Source organism: Triticum aestivum, chromosome 3D (genome assembly GCF_018294505.1).
Source record: "Triticum aestivum cultivar Chinese Spring chromosome 3D, IWGSC CS RefSeq v2.1, whole genome shotgun sequence".
Lineage (NCBI taxonomy): Eukaryota > Viridiplantae > Streptophyta > Magnoliopsida > Poales > Poaceae > Triticum > Triticum aestivum.
Window position 1 is genome coordinate 523,957,807 of NC_057802.1, and position 21,660 is coordinate 523,979,466.

Consider the following 21,660-nt stretch of genomic DNA (forward strand, 5'->3'; position numbering starts at 1 on the left):
TTCTCCATAATGCATATGCTCAACCTTCCGTTATTACACAGTCCAGCCTGTGGCTGATTTAAAAGAACCAATAAATGGCCCAAATAGAACACACATTGTTCATGAGCATGGAAAGAAAACTAGGCACAAATTCTTCTATTAGACATCCATCCAAGGTTTGCTAAGATCTCCATGATTGTTGTCTCCAAGATGCGGTATGCTCATCTCCTTCTCATGTTCTCCTCATTTTCTGCAACAACGCCCATGACCTGGTCCGGTGTGTTCCACCGAGGATCACCTACATATATGAATTTGTCCATTTAGAAACAATATCATTTTAGTTAGCCAAATAGCCCAATATAAGGCAGGTGCCCCAACCAGAACTTGGGTTCTCATTCGTGGGTTAACATTAGTGAATCTACCTTTACATATGTGAGGTAAATTAAAGGGAGGACAAGACCAAAAGCTACATGTACGGTTGTCCAAACTAGCAATCTACAAATAAATGTTGGCTAGTTCATTATTGTCATAAGTACAACAAAGAGTGCTCCCTTACCATTTAGTACACTTTACTAGATTATATTTTGTCAAAATAACCACCATACCTAATAAAAGATCTTAATCCTCAAAGGTATTTTGCATGAGCGGTTTTAAAATGGTCGCTCTCACCTTCTCTTTTTCAACTTTAACATGAGTCCTCTTACCTCCTCTTTTCATATTGAAGGTAAGAGTTACTCGGACCCACTACTTAATGAGATCAACGGCCCAGATCCATTATATATTTTTATCTCTTGTGTGAAAAGAGGAGGTAAAAGGGATCATGTTAAAACTACTCCCTCACCAAAAGAAAAGAAAAACTGCTCTCTAATTTTATCACAATCCTCTGGATCTGCAACATGTCCAAAAGAATAGTGACAGATTTTTCAAGAATAAGCAATACTTAGTATACTCCACACACTAATGAGGGCACACGTCAACCCGAAAAGCTCAGGGAGTTTCATTTCGGGATATGCTCCATTCTCTATTTGTGTTCAACTCTTCATATAGAACCAACTAACAAATTCCTTTTTGTGTAGATTTAACTTGCCAATTTTATGCATGAGACACTTGAACTTCTTAGCGTAGAAAATGTTAAGATCCCTTACAATTTTGGTCTGTGTCCACCCCTGATCTAGAGGGGGCGCGGCCGGGTGAAAAGGGACGGTTAGAGCAGTGGCAGAGGAAGGATCTTAGATGGGTGTTCAGTAATATAGCTGGTTCTATATGAGAACTAAAGATTAATAATGATACATATTAAAACAAAAATAGTGATTGCACTATAGTGACTGTGATGTATATCAAATAGTGAAGAAAATATTTTTTGCATCACATGTCCATGCTTTCTACTACTCTCTATTACTGTATATATATATATATAGTATAGCTACCTAATCAATGTTCTTTTGCCAGTTGTAATGTAGCAAATCTGGCTCTCAGAGTGATGTACGATTTTTTAAATAGTTTTGTTCTTTGCTCTAGATCTACTGTGTGCGAGAGAGAGAGAGAGGAGCTTACTACTGGGGTCGCCGTGCTGGAACTGCTCCATGATGTCGTAGTCGTGGAAGTGTGCGCTGCACTTGCACGCGCCGCCGTCAACCGCGGCCTCAGCCATCCTCTGGAACGGGCACAGTCTCTGCGCCTCCTCGAAGGCCAGCGCGATGCAAGCGCCGCAGTCCGGCGACTTGACGTCCCTGTGCCAGGAGCAGTAGCCGGAGGCCACAATCCGATTGGGGCTCTCGCCGGCGTCGTCGACGTATGAGCGCCCGCACGCGCCGGCACCGTCGCGGCAGGCCTCCCTGTAATAAGAGGAGCCGCTGGATTCGGCATTCGCCATGGCGGGAATGGTGGCGACGAGATGGCGCAGGGAGGCCTCGTACGCGCTCCCCGGAGCGTACGTGCCCATGTCGTACGTGCCCACGGCGACGGGCAGGACGACGCCGCACTTGTGACTGGGCGTGAGGGCCAAGCCGTAGTCAGCGGCGGGCGAGCAGCAATCGGTTCCGGCGGCTAGCGCCGGGAAGAGCGATGCGAGCAGGATGAGGACCGCGGCGGTGGCCATGGCCGGAGAAAGACAAGTAAGTATTTGGGTTCGATTAACGGGAGGTTGGCGCTCTGATCTGTGAGGTTAGTCAGTGTATATATTGTGGATTAGCTAAACTCTTAACTAAGATTGGTTGTCGACCGTTGACTTCGAGCTACCGTCTGTCGAGGAGTCAACATCTACCAGCTGAAAATTATTGGTAGATTGGCTCTCAAGTAACATGTTCTGAGTTGCCCACTATTCATCACTACGTAAAGTAGTTTTATACGGAATCTGAAGATACGTTGGCACACATGACCCGGCGCTAATCTTTGACTTCTGACCAGTGGCACTACCAATGGTTTGCACTACCGAACTCTTAAGGGCATCTTCAACGCGACTAGTCAGCAGACACTCATGCGTGAGTAGGCCATCCAACATGGCCGCATACATTTCAACCACTGTTTGAACTAACCGGATAAAATTCATGCAAAAACGACGTATTCATATAAACCAGACAAGATTCATCACACTTCGGACATACTTCAACTAAAACCGAAGCCGGTCCAACTCTGGAGGTATAATTTCGCCTCTGTGGCCTCCGCTTCCACCATATCTTCCTCATGTCCAGCTGCGCCGCTCATCGGAGTGGCCATGCTTCAGCCGGAGGAGAAGAGTGGCTCGTCCGCTTTCGTGAAGCCGAGGCTGGGGTCGACGATGACCTGCGCTGAACTGGGCAAGACACCGGTTGTGTATGCCGGCGACGTGGTGGTGGTGGCCATCGTGGGACCCAAGCGGTGGCTGCCTCCCATGGTCCACTTTTTCTCGGTGTCAGCGGCGGTCGCGGACGTGTAGACCGTGTCTCGCCGGCAGGGCGCGGTTACGCCAACATCTGCGACGGCTAGCACGGCCGCAGGCGTGGGAGAAGTGTGACGACACAGCAGCGTCCACTGCAGCCACGATGCCCGTGCCACCATGCTCCCCCGCGTGCCGGCGTGGAGCAACTGGCCACTCCTATTCGAGCTGGGTTGAAGCGCCGCTTCAATGCTGGTGTCAATAAGAGGTTGTGTCTGCTTTGGGCCGGCGTCAATGCAGAGAGGCCGCTCTACAGCGGTATGAATGCGGACAGCTGGCGTCGGGCGGGAACACATGCGGGCGAGGGAGGAGGGTTTTTGGTGGGCTAGGGTAGTCAGGAGTGGTCGTGGCAGTGGTGCGGACGCCCGCAAAGCCTCCCTCCCCCTCACTTTGTCTCCGGTTTGCGGGGAAAAACACGTCCGGACTACCGAGCGAACCGATACAGGGCCACGTTGGATGACACAACACATCTGTACAGCGCGGTCCGAACGTATATGGATGGTTTGAGGGCCGGCATTGGAGATGCCCTAACATACCAATGGTTGGCGGGGTACATTTGTTTTTTTCAGCGGTGATATGGGATGCTGAAGGAAAGTTTCTAGCCGCACAATGCAAATTCATTCCCTATGTAGCTGATGTGATTAACGCGGAGGCAATGGCAATGCGTGATGGACTGGCGTTTGCTAACTCCTTAGGTATGCCTCGGGTGGAAGCGGAATCGCACTCTGACTGTCATTGATGAGTGTATGGGACAGACAACAGGGTGGGATGCAAATTCAATAATTTTCGCAAAATGTGTGGATATTTCTTCTTCAACTGGGAATGTTGAATTTAGACATTGCTATCTTTCATGTAATGAAGCGGCGTATGTGCTAGCTAACTACTCTTGTATTGTAATATAAGATTACTTGTAGTTGGACGGACCAGCCTCCCAGCTGTCTTGCCTTCAAACTGGTGGATGATAATTCCTGTTTAAATCAATAAAGTTATCTATGACGGCTTTTTCTTAAAAAATAAGTGTACTCTCTCTGTTCTATAATGTAAGATGATTTTTAAGCTATGTTAACTTGCAGAAACGTCTTATATTATGGCACGGAGAAAGTAGTACATATCTATGGTAGGTGCTACCGAGAGTAGATTTCTTGCTCCCCAGCTTTTGTTTTTGAAAAATCAAAAATCATATTTTAAAATTTTAAAAGAATCTGAAATATACATCTGAACAATGAGATGTAAACTATATTTCCTTAAAGTTTCATGATTAAGTATGTTGTGGTGTGAGCTGTATAAAAAAAATCATAGACTTTTACATCGAATAGTACCTGTGCTAGAAATATATGATTTTTTAGCTTGAACCACAAAGTATTTCTTCATGAAAACTTAATGGGACGTGGTACATATCCCTACGTTCTTGTGTACGGTGGAGCAGGTAGAAGCGGCACGGCCACACAGACCGGGGGGGTGGGTGAGGGCGGCGGGTGGCACTATACGGACCGGCGGGGCTACCGGTGCTAGGATTGGATTTTTTTTGGAGAGAAGCTAGGATTTTTTTAGGGGGGGGGGGGGGGGCATTATGGCTAGCTTTATTGAAAATCAAAGAATAATTACATCGTTCACCAGTTGGCTAATTAAGAATCCAGGAGGTTCATTAGTCCAACTGTCATTACGTTTATTACAAAAGCTAAATTAAGCTAGCTCATGTGCTACGTAATTCTCATCACGAAGACAGTGATTGAAGATGACCTTCTCAATTAATTTATCCGGAGTAAGGACAGCAGCTGAGAAGGGGCAAAAAAATGCAATCCGCAAAAATTGCTGCTGCTGCATCCCACCATTGGTTTTGCCCTTGACAATAATTCACCACATTTATCAAATCCGATTCAGCCTCAATTCTGTTGAAACCCATGGAGTTTGCAAAAAGATAAACCATCCCTCATGGCCATCGCTTCAACAGTCATCACATCCGCTGCGTTCTGAATATATTAGCACTGTGCAGCTATGAAGCATCCCCTATCATCACGCAAAACTGCTCCTGTTGCGCCTTGAGAAGCTAGGATTGGAAATGAATGATGCATTCTGAATATATTAGCACTGTGCAGCTATGAAGCGTCCCCTATCATCACGCAAAACTGCTCCTGTTGCGCCTGAGAAGCTAGGATTGGAAATGAATGATCGAGAAATGAGAAGCGAGAGGAACGAAATATACTTCGATTTGTAGCGGGACGAGTAGTAAAATAATTGGGCCTATACATTTGGTACGGAGCGGCCCAATCCACCAACTCTTTCTTCTCCCTCAAAAAAGAAAAAAGAAAAGAAAATCTCGTGCCCACCCCTTCGACCCAGAAAGAAACGCAGCGCCGCCGCCGCCGGTATCAACCGCTCGCGTTGCTGCCTGCTCGAACCTGGAGGAGGAAGAATAGGTAAGGAGGAGGGGCGCTTGCTCCGCCGTCGGGGACTCGGGCGACCGCCCGAGCTCGCCCAGTGCTAGATCCGCCACTGCCGCCATGAAACTGACCTGCGTGGCCACCCCCGGCAGCGGCGGCGACTACCACACGCCGGCGAGCCACTTACTGGAGGTGGAGGGCGTCCGCCTCCTCCTAGACTGCCCCGTCGACCTCTCGGCCCTCGCAGCATTCGCCCCGGTGCCACTCGGCGCGGACTGCGGTGACGCGGGGGACCTCATCCGCGCGGTTCCCTATTACTGGTCGCCGGCGGCGGCCGCAGCCGCGAAAGCAGGTGGCGTGGATGCCGTGCTCGTTTCGTCCGCAACGGGGATGCTTGGGCTCCCCTTCCTCACGCGGCTCCCAAGCTTCGCAAACACCAAGGTGACTCCCATCCCTGCCACTCTTTGGTGCATAGCACCCTAAATTTCGAACTGTGCTTGTTTAGGCTGGAACTTCTGTTGGGAATTTGAACGATTTGTTGTTTTTTGTCCTAGTGAAGAGTTGGGTTACATGTTTGAAACTGTAGTTAACATGTTTTTTTTTTAGGGGAATGTAGTTAACATGTTAGCGCATGATTTTGCACTATTCAGATTATCTAAAAGAACAAGCTTGCTGAATGTGAGATCCAATAGTCTGAAGGACAGATGAGTTAGCTAATTGTCTTTTCTTTAGTTTGCGGATAATTAACTTCTGTAGGTTAGCACTGAGGTGTACAAAAATGGGGGGAAGCAGGGGCAGAACAATTGGAGTTGATGTTCTATTTTAAGAAAATGATGAAAACAGGTCCGCTCCTGTATGAATCCCAAGGCAAGCTCATTGGCTTTTTGTTCTCGATGACAGACAATTAACATCCTTAGGTCGCTTTACTACAAAGTGGAACTTAGGGGCTGAAACGTCTGGGCATGTTTTTTCTTAAAGGTCATATACAATTACCAAGGGATTGAAATATATTATATTATATTGGCTGTAAAATCTTCTGTTAAACAAAACTTCACCTCCATAGGTAGGTGCTAGTGCATACAATGAAATATATAGCGCGATTGTTGACTGTATGAAACTTTGAATAGGTTTATGTTACAGAGTTAGCTGCAAGGATTGGAAAGCTAATGATGGGGGAGCTCATGGAGATGCACTCTGAGTTTGTAAGATACTATGGGCTAGATACGGATGGGTCACCCAAGTGGATGCAAGGGGAGAAACTCCATAAACTCCTGTCGTCATTGCAGAATATAGTGATTGAAGATGAGGGAATGGATTTAGCTCCTTTGATGCCTCTCTACAGGTACACATTATTTAATAGCCCATTTACTTGCTAAATTGCATGTGTTACCCATTTACTATAGAGAAATTTACATCTGAAAGCTTACAAATATACCAGTTTCCCATATTTATCCTTGACCTTTAGAAATGGTTTCCGCTGGTTCATTTAAATTTGATAATCTTAGGGGGTGTGCTAGGAGCAAACAGTATCCAACCAAATCCATAAATTGACAACAGCCAAATTCTAATATTTTACTAGTCAAGTAGCAAATTACGAAGTTTAATAGATACCAACTTTTCATTCATGAATATATGGTAAGTTTGTAATCTATGATAGTTTTTTTTAACCTTGAGTTACTTGAAATACATACTTGACTCTGTAATTTCATGTACACATCTGATACGGCACCTGTTTACATCCCTAGTAACCTGGCTTGGTGTTAGGCCAGTGTTGTTGGTGACAACTGAAAAGGCCATTTGAGTAAAAGATCTAAATGTTTCCATATGCTTAGTATCTCAGTTACATGCAAATAGAGCTGACTAGATTTTAGTCTTGCAAGGAAATATGTGAGATTGGACCATATGGTTGCCATTCAATTTTATGACTGCATAGGAGATTCACTACTTAATAATGATATCAACGCTGCTCTATCATCCTGCTTTCTTTTCTTAATTGGATTACACCTATTGCAGTGCCCCAAACTTAGAAGAATGCATGCGAAAAACCCAGACTGTGAAATACGGGGAGGAGGTTTGCTTCAATGGCATGTTGATGCTGAAAGCCTCTAGCTCTGGCCTGGAGCTTGGCAATTGTGTCTGGTCAATAAAGGGTCCAAGAGCAAGTATTACCTACTTGCCAAGCACCTTGTTTGTGTCAGCCCATGCCTTAGATTGCGACTATAACTCTCTGAAGGAAAATGATATCATTTTGTTTTCAGATTTCTCGTCCTTGAATGTCATGGATGAGAATAATGAGAATCTGGGTGAGAATGCAATGGTTTGTGATGACTCACTGTTGAGGTATGCTAGTGTGTCGCAGTTCAGTTTTGTATGACTTGCTTATGTGTTAAAAATAACCTTCTGCATTTCTTGTTGCATGGAATGTTACTTAAAATCTCCAAGGGCTGATGGTGTTGATGAGGATGAATATGTCCAATGCCTGTCTAAGAATGATGATATTGCAGAGGAGATAGAGAGAATCAGTTTCATATGCTCATGTATATCAGATGCAATCAAATCTGGAGGTTCTGTTTTAATACCAATAGGACGACTTGGGGTTATTCTTTTAATTTTGGAACACATATCAGAAACGTTACTTTCTTCCAACATGAAGGTAATTGTAGTAGTTCTTGACCCCTTGTTATTGTATAGTGGACTCTTGTTAATATTAATGTTAAAATATATTTTCATTGTGCTTTGTGTAAGTCAGGCTTTGTAGTAACGTTGTTAATAATACCAGCATACTTTTACTTAGGATATGCATGGTTTTGCTAATGGTGAAATGTGAAGTTGACAATGCCTGACTTGCAGTCAACAGGCTGTAAGATGATTAGCTTTAAAGAGTGTTTAAAGATGCATGTGGTACAAAGGGTGTTTTAGTTCTACACTGTAGTCATTTAAAATATCAAGCTCCTTTAGTTCTATTATATGAAATATTATGCCCATTCCAAATCACTATATTTTCTCTGAATTACTCATTTGTCTTCTCACATGTTTTGCATCTGTTGTTTTGGGCTGACATTTTCCCCCTGTTTTGAGCCAGGTACCCATATTTATGATTTCTGATGCAGCAGAAAAAATAATATCCTTTACGAATGCCGTGCCAGAATGGCTATGCAAGCCACGCCAAGAAAAGGTCATTCCCTTCTCACTATGGTTGTTTTGACATATGAACTTATCATGGTCTTACTGCAACACTATTTATCCTGCAGCTATTCTCGAGGGAGGAGGAGGCATTATTTGGCCATGTGGAGCTTCTGAAGGAAGGCAGACTATTTCTGTTTCCTCATCTATACTCAAAGGGCCTGCTGTAAGAAGTTTATCAAAATTTTGTTGCTAGTTATTACTTTTTACGACAATACATGATAGGTAACCTTAATATTGTTTAGTTTAGGATCACTAACTTCGATCTCTTTTACTCTCCTTATACTCCCTCTGTTCGGAAATACTTGTCATTGAAATGGATGTATCTAGATGTATTTTAGTTCTAGATACATCCATTTTGGTGACAAGTAATTCCGAACGGAGGGAGTAGAAAGCTCGGTACTGGTTGTTTCTTATTTTGGTTTTGGTTGTTTGTTAATTTACGGAGGTCCAACAATATCTGGTTGCTACCTTTAGCATAATTTATACTATGACTTATCCTGCTTTTTATTCATGTGAGCTCACTTGAACAGTTGGATTTCAGTTACTTCTTTAATGTTGTTTCCTGCATTTTCTGCTGTGTAATAACGCTAGAATCCTGCCAGGGCAGCGTGGAAGGAGCCCTGCATTGTATTTTGTCTAGACTGGAGCCTTAGGCACAGCACAGCAGTCCATTTGCTTCGTCGGTGGCATGCAGATAAACGGAATCTTCTTGTTTTGGAGGTAAACAGGTTTCAAATCTTTTCACTGGACGTGGCATAATCTTAACTGCTGTTGGTGATGCTAAATACATGATTATTTCACGTGCAGCAAGGAGTTGATACTGAGCTGACTCTTAAGCCTTTCACGCCTGCGGCAATCCAAGTTCTTGAATGTTCTTTTCTTTCTGGAATAAAGTATGTTGAAACTTCAAAAGCTCATGTTTATGTTTCACTACTTCATAGTAACAAAGCAGAATATGTCGACTAAAGGCTCTGAGTTTCTTGAATATTGACAGGGTGCGGAAAGTCAATCCATTACTGGCAGTTCTTAAACCGAAGCTCGTTCTGGTATGCCATTACTTATTTTCCCACATCCTTCCGGTGGAGCTGATTTTCTTGAAGCAAGCGATCATCTCCTCACACTCTACTTTACCCTGCAGTTCCCTGAAGAACTGAAGTCGTGGTGTCCATCGAAGGAGGACGCTCCATGGTCATACCTGTACTACTCCAAGGGAAAAACTATCGAGATCCCAAACATACGAGAAGACTTCGTGGTGGGGCTTCCAACCGATGTCGCCTTTGGGTTGCAGCCTAGGCAGTTGGACAAGGCCATCGCCATCGCGAGGCTGAGGGCAAAGCTCCATCTCAGCAAGGGGCAGTACGTGCTGGTTGCTCCGAAGGATCAGTCCGATGAATCGAACCGGCAGTTGCTACACTGGGGAGCTGTCGATGCAGGCCGCCTGTTGTCAGCCTTGCAAGAGAAGGGGATCGAATGCGCTTTTCCTGCAGACAACGATGATGGCTCGGCGGGTTGTGAGCGCTCGATTTTGATTACCAGTCCGGGAGAAGCTCTGGTGAAGATGGCGCCTGACAGGACCGTTATCTACTGCGACGATGAGAGTACAACCAAGCAGATCTATGATGCTCTCAGCAGTGTTTGTAATGGGATCTAGTTACATGCTACTGCACAGTTAATGGTAGGGTTCATGGGGACGTAATCTGAAAGGAAAGAGTGTCAGATGATGAATGTGGAATTGCACAACTTGGTTTTCGCCGTGGAATGTTGGAGTAGGTGGGTTTAGGAGCCACATTGGTATCAAGAGAAGAGAATTAGTTGCACATTTACCAGTTTGATCTCTGACGAAACCAAGAGGACGAAAATGAAGAAGTGAAACACAGTTTACCCTCTGAACACGCCTCGCCGATGACTGAGCATGCATCAAGCAGTCCATCTGTGGCGAGGAGGCTCCAGCGGGGGCGACCTGAGAACACATGAGTTGATAAGAGACGCTCGTCAATCAAGCGGTTCATATCTCATGTGTTCCCAGCTCGACCCCACAGGAATTTCCTCGCGTGTCCTGTCCTTGTTCAGCATAACGTCACTCCTGCTACGCTGACGGAAATCTATGGCTGTATCTCCTCTTCTTCAGTTAAGTTGTGTCGATCAATTCTACTTATAGCTTTTTGATGCCACTCGGGGAGAAAGGGTTGTGACGGACGGAGATTGGTGTTGTACTACTGCACTGCATTTTCCTGGCAGGCACAGGTGAAGTAGTACGTACTAGTAGTACTACTATTCTCGGTGCGTCCATGTCCGAGATAGCCGGAGGGAGGGAGGGAGGGAGCGAGTACAGCTCGTTGTACTGCAGCCAGAGCCAGCGTTCCTCCCCCGGCACGGCACGGCAGTACAGATTGTACTGCAGCCTGCGGCCACCCCTTGTGATGCAGAAGCAGAACCTTCCACTTGCAGCTTTATTTGCGTTGATTGCTGCACTCGTTGTCGTCTCCATGTGCAGGTGCGACCGATTACTAGGAGCAATCGTCACCCGCCAGCTCTTATTTGGAGTTTATCCCATCCATTGCAAAATTACTTCACTGAACGTGTTAATATCCTGTATATGATGTGCCTTTCTGTCGGCACAATGCGACACTGCACAACAAAAGAGTACAAGTATTACCTCTGTTCCGAAATAGTATAAGTCGGTGGGGAAGTTTAGTTTACACTTTCCCAACAACTTATATTTAGGATTGGAGGGAGTATATCAGTTATTGGAGGGAGCAAAGAAAATGCATGTGCACGACTTGTGGTGTAGTACAATGAAAGGGTCGTGCATCAGCCGAACCGAAAGCTCCCTTCCTTTTCTAGTGCTCCATGTTCCACCTTCCTCTCTCGCGGCCTCCCTCAGCGAGCTCCATCACCGCGTCCTGTCCTCCCGCTCTGCCGGCGACCGGGAGGGGGCTTCTGTGTCAAGCTTCAGAAACGAGGCAGTTTCACAGTTCATCCCTCTTAGTTACCGTTTCGCCAACGGCCGTGTCGACGCTCATCACAGATCGAACGCCCGAAAATGGACCCTCATCACAGATCGAACGCCCCGCAATGCTTGATGCCGGCTTGTGTCGATTACTAACACTTGTTATCGTTGATTGGTGACTGGATGGTCATGGTCCACAAGCTTAAAAAATGTCATTGTTAGGGCATCGGCATCTCCAACAGTTATAAGATAAGTGTTACTCCTCCAATCCGGATAATTGACGTAACCTCATGCGATGTCCAAAATGACATTTTATAGAGGTTGCATCAATTAATTTGGATTTCAAAGAGAGTAGTAAACTTGTCACCTACTCCCTCCGTCCGGGTTTATTAGGCCTCTTAATATCACAAACATGTCCCTTTTTATAAGGCCTCGTTTTGGAAAGGTGCATGCATGCAACCATTTCATTGGTTGCATTGAAAGCCCATTGTTGTTGATGCCATGGCTGGAAAATTAATACACTTCATGCGTGCTTTTTTATTGGGTGCATGCATGTGAGAGAGTGCATTGGGAGTGGAATGGAAGAATTAATGTGAGCAAATTACTATGTGTCTTGGTCTAATAGAAATTGTCTTTAGGCCTAATAAACCCGGACGGAGGGAGTAGGACATAGTGATCACCTGGCATGTAATAAATGAAAGAGAGCAAAGTATGTAGATTAATCAACAACCCTTACACAAGCTCCAATGTGAAATAGGAGCAATCACATTTATTGCTCACCTAATGAATATCAGATAATTCATTGGAGTGGTTGTATGATAGCTTGTTGGTTGATGAAATGAAAATTTTATCAACAAAACTTATATTTTTTTTTGCGGGGAAACAAAATTTATATACACCTTGTTAACCCCGCAGCGATAGCCAACGGTTCACCCCTTTTACTGTTCATCTCCATCTCCACTTTGTCGTATAATGGCTATAAAGCCATCCACTCCCATCAATATGGACAAGAATTACTATCTAGGGTTAAACCCTTGCTAAAGTGTTCTTCCATAGAATAAGTGTCGATTTGGTTTGAATATTAGTCGGGTCTGTCAATTGGTGTCATAGCCTCTAGGTTCTTGGTTGCGTGATGGTTCTCAAGGCATGAGAGCACCTCCAACCAGATGCCTAACCTGACCTCCTATATGTGCGCGGATGCATTCGAACAGTCCATGCACGTAGTTGCGCCCCTCAAATTATCCGAACACATGTGTATGATTGGTGTGGAGAGAGAGAGAGAGAGAGAGAGAAGAAAAAAGATGGTCCAATGTGGTCCGGGATCTGAAGTGGCGGGCTATCCGGACACGTCTGGACGCCCTCCCCCACATATGGACTGAATTTGGAGGTTCCCCGACAGCCCGATGTATGAGCGGTTTGGTTGATAGTCTTCTCCTATTCAGATTGTCCGTCCAACATAATGGGGAGGATTTGAGGCCCCCGGTTGAAGATGCTCTTAGGAGTTGGAAATTTACACATAAACAAGTCTAATGTTCACAGTAGTAGTGTTTCTGCCCAGGAAGGTTCCAATCTGCTAGAGTTCTGCATTTAGTATCCACCTTGAAATTTGGGATGGTCTTTGTGAAATGAGAGATCATCCAAAGTAGAAATATGAATGTAAATAATGTAACTTCTTTAGGACACAGGGAAATTTTTAATATTTTTCTCAATTAATATATATTTTGAATATTTTTTGGAACAGCTCACAATGGAATTTTTTAAGTGAAAATATATTTTCCAGAGGGAAAAATTGTTTTTTTTTGAGAAAAAGAGAGAAATATTTTTTTTAGAAATAGAGGGAAATATTGAATAGTGCTCGTACTATATTCTGGGCTTCGCCAGTGGATCTAGTATCATGTAGCCCATGTCCCATGGATTCGTCGAATACATTTCTGCGTGTGGGCCAAGCCCATCCGACTGCCCCAGCCACACACACCTCTCCTCCGACCCCCCTTCCCTCCCGCGGCCGGCGATGGCCGCCTCCCGCCGCCTGGCGCGGAAGCTCCCCTCCATAATCTCCAAGCACCAGCGCCTCATCTCGCCGGAGATCGAAACCCTAGAGGAGACCCCCGAAATCTCCACCTCCCCCGCCTCCATCCCCCTCGACCCCTCCCTGCCGCTCCTCCCGCTCGCCGTCTCCCACCTCTCGCCGCCGAGCCCCGTCCCGGCTCTCCCCTCCGCGCACGCCTCCTCCCCGGAGGCGCTCCTCCGCCTCCTGCACCGCGCGCGGCACCACCCGCGCCTCGCGGCGCTCGACCTCCATCTCCTCCTCGCGGCCGCCGACGCCTCCTCGGCCTTCCGCCCCGACCACCGCCTCACGAGCCTCCTCGCCGCGCGCCTCGCAGCCTCCCGCCGCCTCCCCTCGCTGCGGCGCCTCCTCCAGCTCGTCCTCTCCCGCCCCTGCCCCTGCGCCGACGACTCCATCTTCGCCTGCCCCGATCTCCTCCCGACCTTCCGCAAGGCCATCCTCGCCTTCGCCACCTCCGGCGACATCCCCGCGGCGTCCGAAGCCCTCGCGTCCCTCCGCCGCGCCGCGGACTCGCCCCTCCCCGCCGAGTTCTACAACATCATTCTCCACGCTCTCGCCCGTCTCCACCGCCACGACGACGCCATCCGCTTCTACGGCGAGATGACCAGTGTCCACCGCGTCGCACCGGATGCCTACACCTTCAACATACTCATCAACAGCTCCTGCCGCGTGGAAGGCGTTGATGCCGCCATGGGGTGGTTCGAGGAGATGCAACGCCGGAGCTGTGCACCGACTGGTGTGAGCTTCAATACTCTTATGCGCGGGTTCTTCAGAGAAGGAAGGCACAAGGAAGGGCTTAAGGTTGCTCATGAGATGTTGCAGCTTGGGGTCGGCCTGTCGGTTGCTTGATTGAGTGTCCCTGCTGGCATAACGGTTCTGGATTGCTTGATGAAGGCAGGGAAGCTGGATGATGTGTGCCGGTTGATGGGAAGGATGGTTGAGGAGGGGATTGTACCAGATACCATATCTTGTAACTCTATCTTGGAGGCACTTTGTGAAGCTGGGCGGACTTCTGATGCAAACAAGCTGAGGATTCTGGCTAAGGAGAAGGGTTTTCAGGCTGATGGTGTGACTTATAGCATGCTGGTGCAGGGGTTTGGTAGGCAGGGAAGGGTGACGGAAGGCGAGGCTGTGTTGGATGAAATGCTTGATTTAGGGTTTATACCTAACATTGTGGCTTACAATAGGCTTCTTGATAGCTTACACGTGCGGAGATCTTTGCAATAACAAGTGAACTCCTCTAGGCATGTGTATGCTCCAAACATTTGTTGGCCACATGGAAGCATCAAACTGCAAGATGTCAGAGAGTTGGAGCTTAGAATTCATGTGCAAAGACTTTTGGAGGAACATAAAACAAAACAAGGGATAGTCAGATAGATGGCAGTTGAGACGAGCGGTGGTCATAATTGCACTGACAGAAGTTGCGAAATTCCAATGATTCGAATGAGGTATTGTTTTGATTATGCCCTTTAGTTTGAACATTAGTCTTGATTTTGTTGTCTGCACACATTGTTGCTTCTTAGTTAAAGCACCATTGGCCATTGTCTTGGACTCATGGTATCTGTAAATAGTTATGTGATTCACTGATTTGTTCGTCCTCCTACGGGATCTATATTTACTTTGTTCGTCAACGATGCAAACAGCCAACCCGCCAAGCCTGCATATAGCTATACCATTTTTTGGAATAGATATATAACTATATTTAAAGTCAACTTAGTGGTTGTTTGGATTGGAAGAAATTAAACTGGGTTATCAGAAAACAAGTTTTAGGAGAGATTTTAGGAAAATGCATTTTAGTTAGTTTTTTATTAGAACCAGTTTGTGCAATTCTTTGTTTGGACTAAAAATGCTTCTACGAAACAGCGTTTGGGAAATCCAATGAACAGCACACATGGGTATTGACTGCACGCACCCAAGCAAGAACTGGAAGCCAACACTGTGCATCTAGCATATCACCCCTGCATCTGCTATTCTGCTTGAGGCATTTGTGATATGTTCGAGAAACACCAAGATAATTTGCCGGGCCTGACCAGAATGCTAGAAGATAAGCCTCTCAGCTGGTTGCAGAACGTGATTGGATATTTCCCTTCCATCAACAGATTTATGTTTGGATTTGGAATGTTGACAAGGTTAGTCATCCTGGTTTAAATACTATGAGAAATGGCTGACACCCCGGGGACCTAACAAGCTAAAATTGCACTCACCATCAATTTGTGCTTCTGCTGATCTTGTTCCCCAATAATCAGTTACTATTGGCCATCTACTTCATTATATTTCATGGACGCTGACCAGGAGAATTTGTAGTAATATGAGCTAAGTACCTTTTTTATAAACTTCATCTTATGAATATGTAAAGTGGCAGTACTCGCAGTGTTTCTCAAACATATCAGTTGATTTCAGTAGTGACAATACCCACAGTCCCACATTGTTATTGAATTACCCTTCCAGATTGGCTGACTGAAATAGACTATCTAGAGAAATACTCCCTCCGTCTCATAATGTAAGACGTTTTTTTAGTGTCAAAAAACGTCCTACATTACAACAACAACAGCAATAGCAACAGCAACATGCTGCAAGCCTTTAGTCCCAAACAAGTTGGGTTGGCTAGAAGTGAAACCCATAAGAGTTATCTAGAAAATATATGAACCATGATAAAAGTTTTCTTGGTAACAATACTGAATAAAATCTGCCATATACAACACCCATTTACCAGTTGCTACTCATTTGCTGCCATGATATAGTGCTTATTCATGTCACCCTGCACAACATATATTCCCATTCTAATAAAAACGAAAAAAACCAGATAATCAAGGATTTCGAAACTGAAACAAGTGAACTCATTGCAAAAGTGTACTAGTAAGTATACTGCAGGCTCCATCCGTTAGGGTGGCCAAATGTATTGGAAGGGAGCTTGTGAATTTTGTAGGTAAAAGGAGGCGAGTAAGTTGGGATACAGAATCATTACTAGTTTCTTTGACATCATTTTGCAATAGTAAATTATTTTTCGGATTTGCTAATTCTCATGAGAATAGTCTCATCTAACTCCTATGCCATTTGATTTTATGCGGAGATTCATGCAGTTTTTTTTTCTTTTTATTTTTCCATGCTAATGTCACTTAGATGAACTCTCATCTAGATGAGAGCTAGCCACACCCATTATTTTCCGCACATTAAATTCATAGTAGAGTAATCTCGTGCTAAGACGTAAATCACTGGTTTGAATCTGATAGGATACTTTCTTACTAAATTGATTCACTTTTTTCTTTGTTTTTGTAACTTTCTCTATATTTTTTAGAGAATTTTATGACTTAGTGCCGGATGCATGCATTTTTGGTCTGAACACTAAATGAAGCACGAACTAGAAATATATATTCTAAAATGTATTTTTAGCTAATTTTCTCTCTTTATGCTTTCTTCCGGGCTTAGATACCTGCCATTGAGGCCTGAATTGCTCCTCTGGGAGCATGCTTCTAAACCATGAATGTTGGCTTGGTAGCTTATTATCTTCAGCATATTAGATATCGATTAAATATTTCAGGTGATACATTCCTGTATCAGAGTTGAAATGTTTTTTGGATAACGACACATGCATACATCTTGCCATTTGTAATCTACAAAATATATATAGTGAAAGTACTAACAGTGCTAATCAACATATCAGTTGGTTTTGGTAACTACAGTACCCAAAGTCTTCAGCATCTAAATCATGAATATCGGGTTGGTAGCTTATGTTCTTCAACATATTAGGTTTTTTGTGGCAAAGAGCATATTAGATATCAACCAGGGTGATAGTGATACATTTCACTATTAGAGTGGACACCCTGATAATTATGTTTGTCAAATGTGCTTCTGTTTTATTTGCCTATGTTTCTCTTCTTTTTGTGTGCCTTTTTTTTTGTGGGCGCAAGCCTTTGCCATTGAAGCCTGAACTGCTGCTCTAGGAGGCAGGACCAAGGTTCTATGTCTTCAGCATTGGTAGCGTATTGTCCTTTTGTCTCCAGCATGTTGGATATCAACAATATATTGGTTGATATGGTCCAGTATCAGAGTTGATTAAGCATATTGTGCCATGACTTCCAAGTATCATCCTGATAACGACATATTTATTATTCTTATTATGGGCAGCCCTCTGTAGTATAGACTACTAATAAGACTAGCATGTAGCGCTTGCCCTTAATGTAAACTACAATACTCCACCAGACCACCCTGTTAGGAACGGCCGGCTGGCCGGCTGGCTCATCCAGAGACATATCCTCCGCAGCAAGTGAAGCTCCTACCAAGCCATCATGAAGCATCTCCATTCTGTATGCTTTCTCTTACTCTCTTACACTTGTCTCCTATTATACGTCGCCGCGCCGGCGAGTGCCAACATCCGGGGTGAAGCTGAAGCACTTGTGAAGTGGAAGGCTAGCTTGGTCGATGCCGATGGGTCCCTTAGTACATGGTCGATGGCCAACTCCACAAGCCTTTGCAACTGGTGGCACGTCACTTGCGACTTGGCTGGGCACATCAGACAGCTCATGCTTATCGAGACAAGTCTGAATGGCACACTTGATGACTTCGACTTCCCCGCCTTTCCCCACATGGAGAAACTCATCCTGTACGACGTTGGTCTATATGGCACAATTCCAGCGGGGATTGGCAACCTCACGAGTTTGGTTGTGTTGGACCTCAGCAGAAACCCATATTTGAGAGGCGCCATTCCTCGCAGCATTGGCCAGCTGATGCACCTTGGTTTACTGCGATTGAGATATTTGAAACTTGATAGCACGCTACCTGAAGAGATTGGTAACCTGACGAGCTTGGACGAGCTCGATCTGTTGGTTACTTTGACCGGGTCAATCCCACCAACAATTGGGTTGCTCGTGAAGCTCCGGAAGCTTATCCTGCGAAACAATAAGCTGACAGGGAGAATCCCGCTGGAGATTGGAAACATGACAGAACTGCAGTCCATAGAGCTGGATGGTAACCATTTGGAAGGGCAGCTGCCAGGTACCATCACTCATCTGAGAAAACTCAGGTATTTGTATCTGTCAGAAAACCAACTTGGAGGCCACATCTTCCCAGAGCTTGGGAATAGCAGTCTCCTGGATGAGGTCGAGATTGCAAAGAATAACTTCTTTGGGGTGTTCCCGCCATCCATTTGCGCAGGAGGTGCACTGAAATTTCTCATTGCTGGATATAATGGATTTACTGGCATTCACCATCAGACCTTTAAAAACTGCACATCCTTGCACAATGTTGACTTCACGGCAAACAACATTGTTGCAGAGTTAAGGGACTGTTTTCATGAGCATCTTGGACAGCTTCAGGCAATGGATTTCAGTGAAAACCAGTTCTATGGCACGGTTCTGACAGATTGGGGCGAGGTATTCCTTTGTAATTATACCCTTTTAGACTTCCTAGACCTATCAAATAATTCCTTACATGGAGGTCTCTCCCAGTGTTTCTGGGACATGGCAAGCTTGATGTTCATGGATCTATCGAGCAACTCCTTCAGTGGCCTGGTTCCATTCTCGAGGACATGTAGTGATGATCTGAACTATCTACACCTAGCCAATAACCATTTCATAGGAGCCTTCCCGTTGGGTCTTAAGAAATGTAAAAACCTGATCACTCTAGATCTTGGAGGCAATAATTTCTCAGGTACGATACCATCTTGGATAAGCAAGAGCTTACCTGGACTCAAAGTTTCTTCGTCTGTCATCAAACACATTCGAAGGTGTCATACCTCTTCAGGTATTACACTTTCACAAGCTCCAATTGTTGGACTTGTCAAAAAACAAGCTCACAGGACCCGTTCCAGATGATTTTTCAAATTTTACTGGCATGGCACATGAACAGGAACAAATTGACTATGTATATACTGCTACGGCGTGCATGCACAGCAAATCCAAATAGTTTGGAAGAATGTAGATCATGTTTACGTTATGGTGATAGCAGGCATGGCGGGTATCGACTTATCTGGCAACTTTCTTTCACAAGAGATCCCACATGGGCTCACAACGCTTCTTGGAATCAGGTACCTGAACTTATCAGGAAATCATTTGTCAGGTCGTATTCCCAAAGACATTGGCAATCTGGTACTGCTGGAATCCTTGGACCTTTCTCGGAACCAACTATCAGGGGAAATTCCTCCAAGCTTTGCAGATTTGAAGACCATAAGCGTCCTGAACCTCTCGAGCAACAGTTTATCAGGGAGGATACCTACGGGCAATCAGTTGCAGACACTCGTAGATCCTTCAATATACAGCAATAATCCTGGGCTGTGCGGGTTTCCGTTGGAAGACTGTGTAAACTCGTCGACACCTACGCAAATCGAAGAGAGGCAGGCTGAAGATAGAGAGACATTGTGGTTGTGTTGCTTTGTGGCTGCTGGGTTCAGCTTTGGGTTCTGGCTGTACTGGGGCATGTTCATGTTTCGCAGCGAGACATGGAGATTTGCGTTCTATCAGTATGTGGACAACATGCAAGCCATGGTAACCAAGAAGATATATAGCTGCATGTCGCACTTTCAGGTCAACGGCGCTGAATGATGAAGAGTGTCACGTGGTGTGCTGAAGTAATGGTGTATCGCGTCCTATATCGAGCATGTCTGTAATATTTCCCTTCCTCTGTTAGTTGGACGGTTTGTTGTAATTTGATGTTATTCGAGTTTTGTGGCGCTGAAACCTACTGGTTCCAGATTCGATTGTTTGGTACCTAAGGCTATTTGGAGTGAAGTGAATGAGTTCTTTGAAATCAGTTACGTAGTCATAATTCTGAATCTGTAGCTTGTTTTTTGGTTAGTAACACTAGGCATGCTGTTTTGAGCACTTCTTGTGCAACCATTTTGTTGAGTTTCTGGAAACATATGAATGCTATTGTTTTTAGCTCCCAACGCACGGATCAATACCAAGCAGACGGTCATCAATTATGAATTTGGTTAAAAAAACTGAAGAGTAATATGTCAAATTTGCTGGCTGCTCATCAATCTGATCAACCATCTGCTGTCAGCGTTCCTGCAGATGAAGCACTGGTCCGGTAGAAGCACCGGTGAAGATGGCATCTGAAAATACTATGATTGTAATAACCCTGTTGGCTTCCATGGCGTGAGAGAAGATACACAGATGAAGAAAATACAGGAGTAATAAAAGTGAGATGGAACTTTTCTTCAGTTATTTTTTCTATGTCTCAAGAAGCGTCTCCATATTCAGATTACAACTCTGTCAGAATCTGTTTCCTCTTCTGTTTCTGAATGAATATCATCCATAGGCAGCAGGGTGGTTACAGTGATCTGCTGTGATGATGCAAAAGCATTAAAGCAACCAGGCACATTTATGTTGCTAGAGAAAATTGTGAACGAATCTGAAAGAAAAGAAAATAGAGAGCACGTATGTTGAATTGTCCGCCTTTGTTTTCTGTTATTTAAAAAAAAATTGCTGCGGAAGGTTCCAAGTTGATAGACTTCTACAGCGGTATTTGAAAATGCAAAACCACCTAAAGTTGAATAATAAATAAACATCTAATTCCGATAGTTAAAATGTATTTTAGAAAGAGAATCAACCTGGGTGGATGGTAAGGTGAGTGGTTCTATGTCATTAAGTAGTTCTATGTCATTAGTACGAGGGGCTTGAAGCTCAATGACTCTAGTCTTCAGTAGGCAATTTGTGTATGTGCCCATGTGGTGGTGGTGCGAGTGCATGTATGCTTTTGCGTTCGGTGTTTGAAAAAATATATTTTTTTGGAAGAGAAAAACCGAGTAGCATTGCTCCCAACAAGTTCAAATGGATTTCCTTTTTTACATACGTGGAGCTGGTAAGGCAAGTGATCAAAAAGCCTTTTATCATGGATACCATCATCCTTGGATGCTACTAGAAGAAATGGAATAATTTTCAATTATGAAGATCCCATCATATCATAGGAAGGTGGCTAAGGAATATCAAAGAAGATTTGACTGTAGCTGCTGATAGAATAAAGATGAAACACCTACTCCCTCCGTTTCATAATGTAGTGCATATAGATTTTTTGAAAAGTCAAAATTTGCAAACTTTGACCAAATTTATATAGAAAACTATTTATATCTACAACACCAAAATGTATACAATATGAAAGTACGTCTTGTGATGTATCTAATGAAATGTATTTGATATTCTAGATGTATATGTTTTTCTCTATAAGTCAAAGTTAGAAAAGTTTGGCT

General features: G+C 44.6%; 4 protein-coding genes across 7 annotated transcripts; 3 read left to right on the top strand and 1 right to left on the bottom strand.

Annotated features, from left to right (window-relative positions):
* Positions 1 to 2,181, bottom strand: LOC123080194 (uncharacterized). The gene is made up of 2 exons (XM_044503093.1): positions 1,534 to 2,181; positions 1 to 277 (listed from the first exon to the last, which is right to left on the bottom strand). Exons 1-2 carry the CDS (start codon positions 2,075 to 2,077, stop codon positions 201 to 203), a joined length of 621 nt encoding a protein of 206 aa, XP_044359028.1. The 5' UTR covers positions 2,078 to 2,181; the 3' UTR covers positions 1 to 200.
* Positions 2,182 to 5,193: 3,012 nt separating this feature from the next.
* On the top strand, positions 5,194 to 10,587 carry LOC123080191 (integrator complex subunit 9 homolog). Of its 3 annotated transcripts, none has more exons than XM_044503088.1 (11): positions 5,194 to 5,715; positions 6,402 to 6,616; positions 7,288 to 7,436; positions 7,533 to 7,614; positions 7,717 to 7,927; positions 8,357 to 8,449; positions 8,526 to 8,623; positions 9,063 to 9,180; positions 9,268 to 9,353; positions 9,455 to 9,506; positions 9,599 to 10,587. In XM_044503088.1, the coding sequence occupies exons 1-11, from the start codon at positions 5,395 to 5,397 to the stop codon at positions 10,109 to 10,111; spliced, it is 1,938 nt and encodes a 645-aa protein (XP_044359023.1). In that variant the 5' UTR covers positions 5,194 to 5,394; the 3' UTR covers positions 10,112 to 10,587. The 3 variants fall into 3 exon arrangements, with proteins under 3 accessions (XP_044359023.1, XP_044359022.1, XP_044359024.1); XM_044503089.1 differs by having other exon boundaries at positions 5,208 to 5,310; positions 5,427 to 5,715; positions 7,288 to 7,614; XM_044503087.1 differs by having other exon boundaries at positions 5,195 to 5,715; positions 7,288 to 7,614.
* A 2,791-nt stretch (positions 10,588 to 13,378) lies between these two features.
* Positions 13,379 to 20,861, top strand: LOC123080193 (pentatricopeptide repeat-containing protein At2g36240). 2 transcript variants are annotated; one of them, XM_044503091.1, is made up of 3 exons: positions 13,379 to 14,926; positions 15,342 to 15,607; positions 20,475 to 20,861. In XM_044503091.1, exon 1 carries the CDS (start codon positions 13,422 to 13,424, stop codon positions 14,325 to 14,327), a length of 906 nt encoding a protein of 301 aa, XP_044359026.1. In that variant the 5' UTR covers positions 13,379 to 13,421; the 3' UTR covers positions 14,328 to 14,926; positions 15,342 to 15,607; positions 20,475 to 20,861. The 2 variants fall into 2 exon arrangements, with proteins under 2 accessions (XP_044359026.1, XP_044359027.1); XM_044503092.1 differs by lacking the exon at positions 15,342 to 15,607.
* On the top strand, positions 19,336 to 20,219 carry LOC123080195 (receptor-like protein 46). The gene has a single exon (XM_044503094.1). It carries the CDS (start codon positions 19,409 to 19,411, stop codon positions 20,012 to 20,014), a length of 606 nt encoding a protein of 201 aa, XP_044359029.1. The 5' UTR covers positions 19,336 to 19,408; the 3' UTR covers positions 20,015 to 20,219.
* Positions 20,862 to 21,660: the final 799 nt, after the last annotated feature.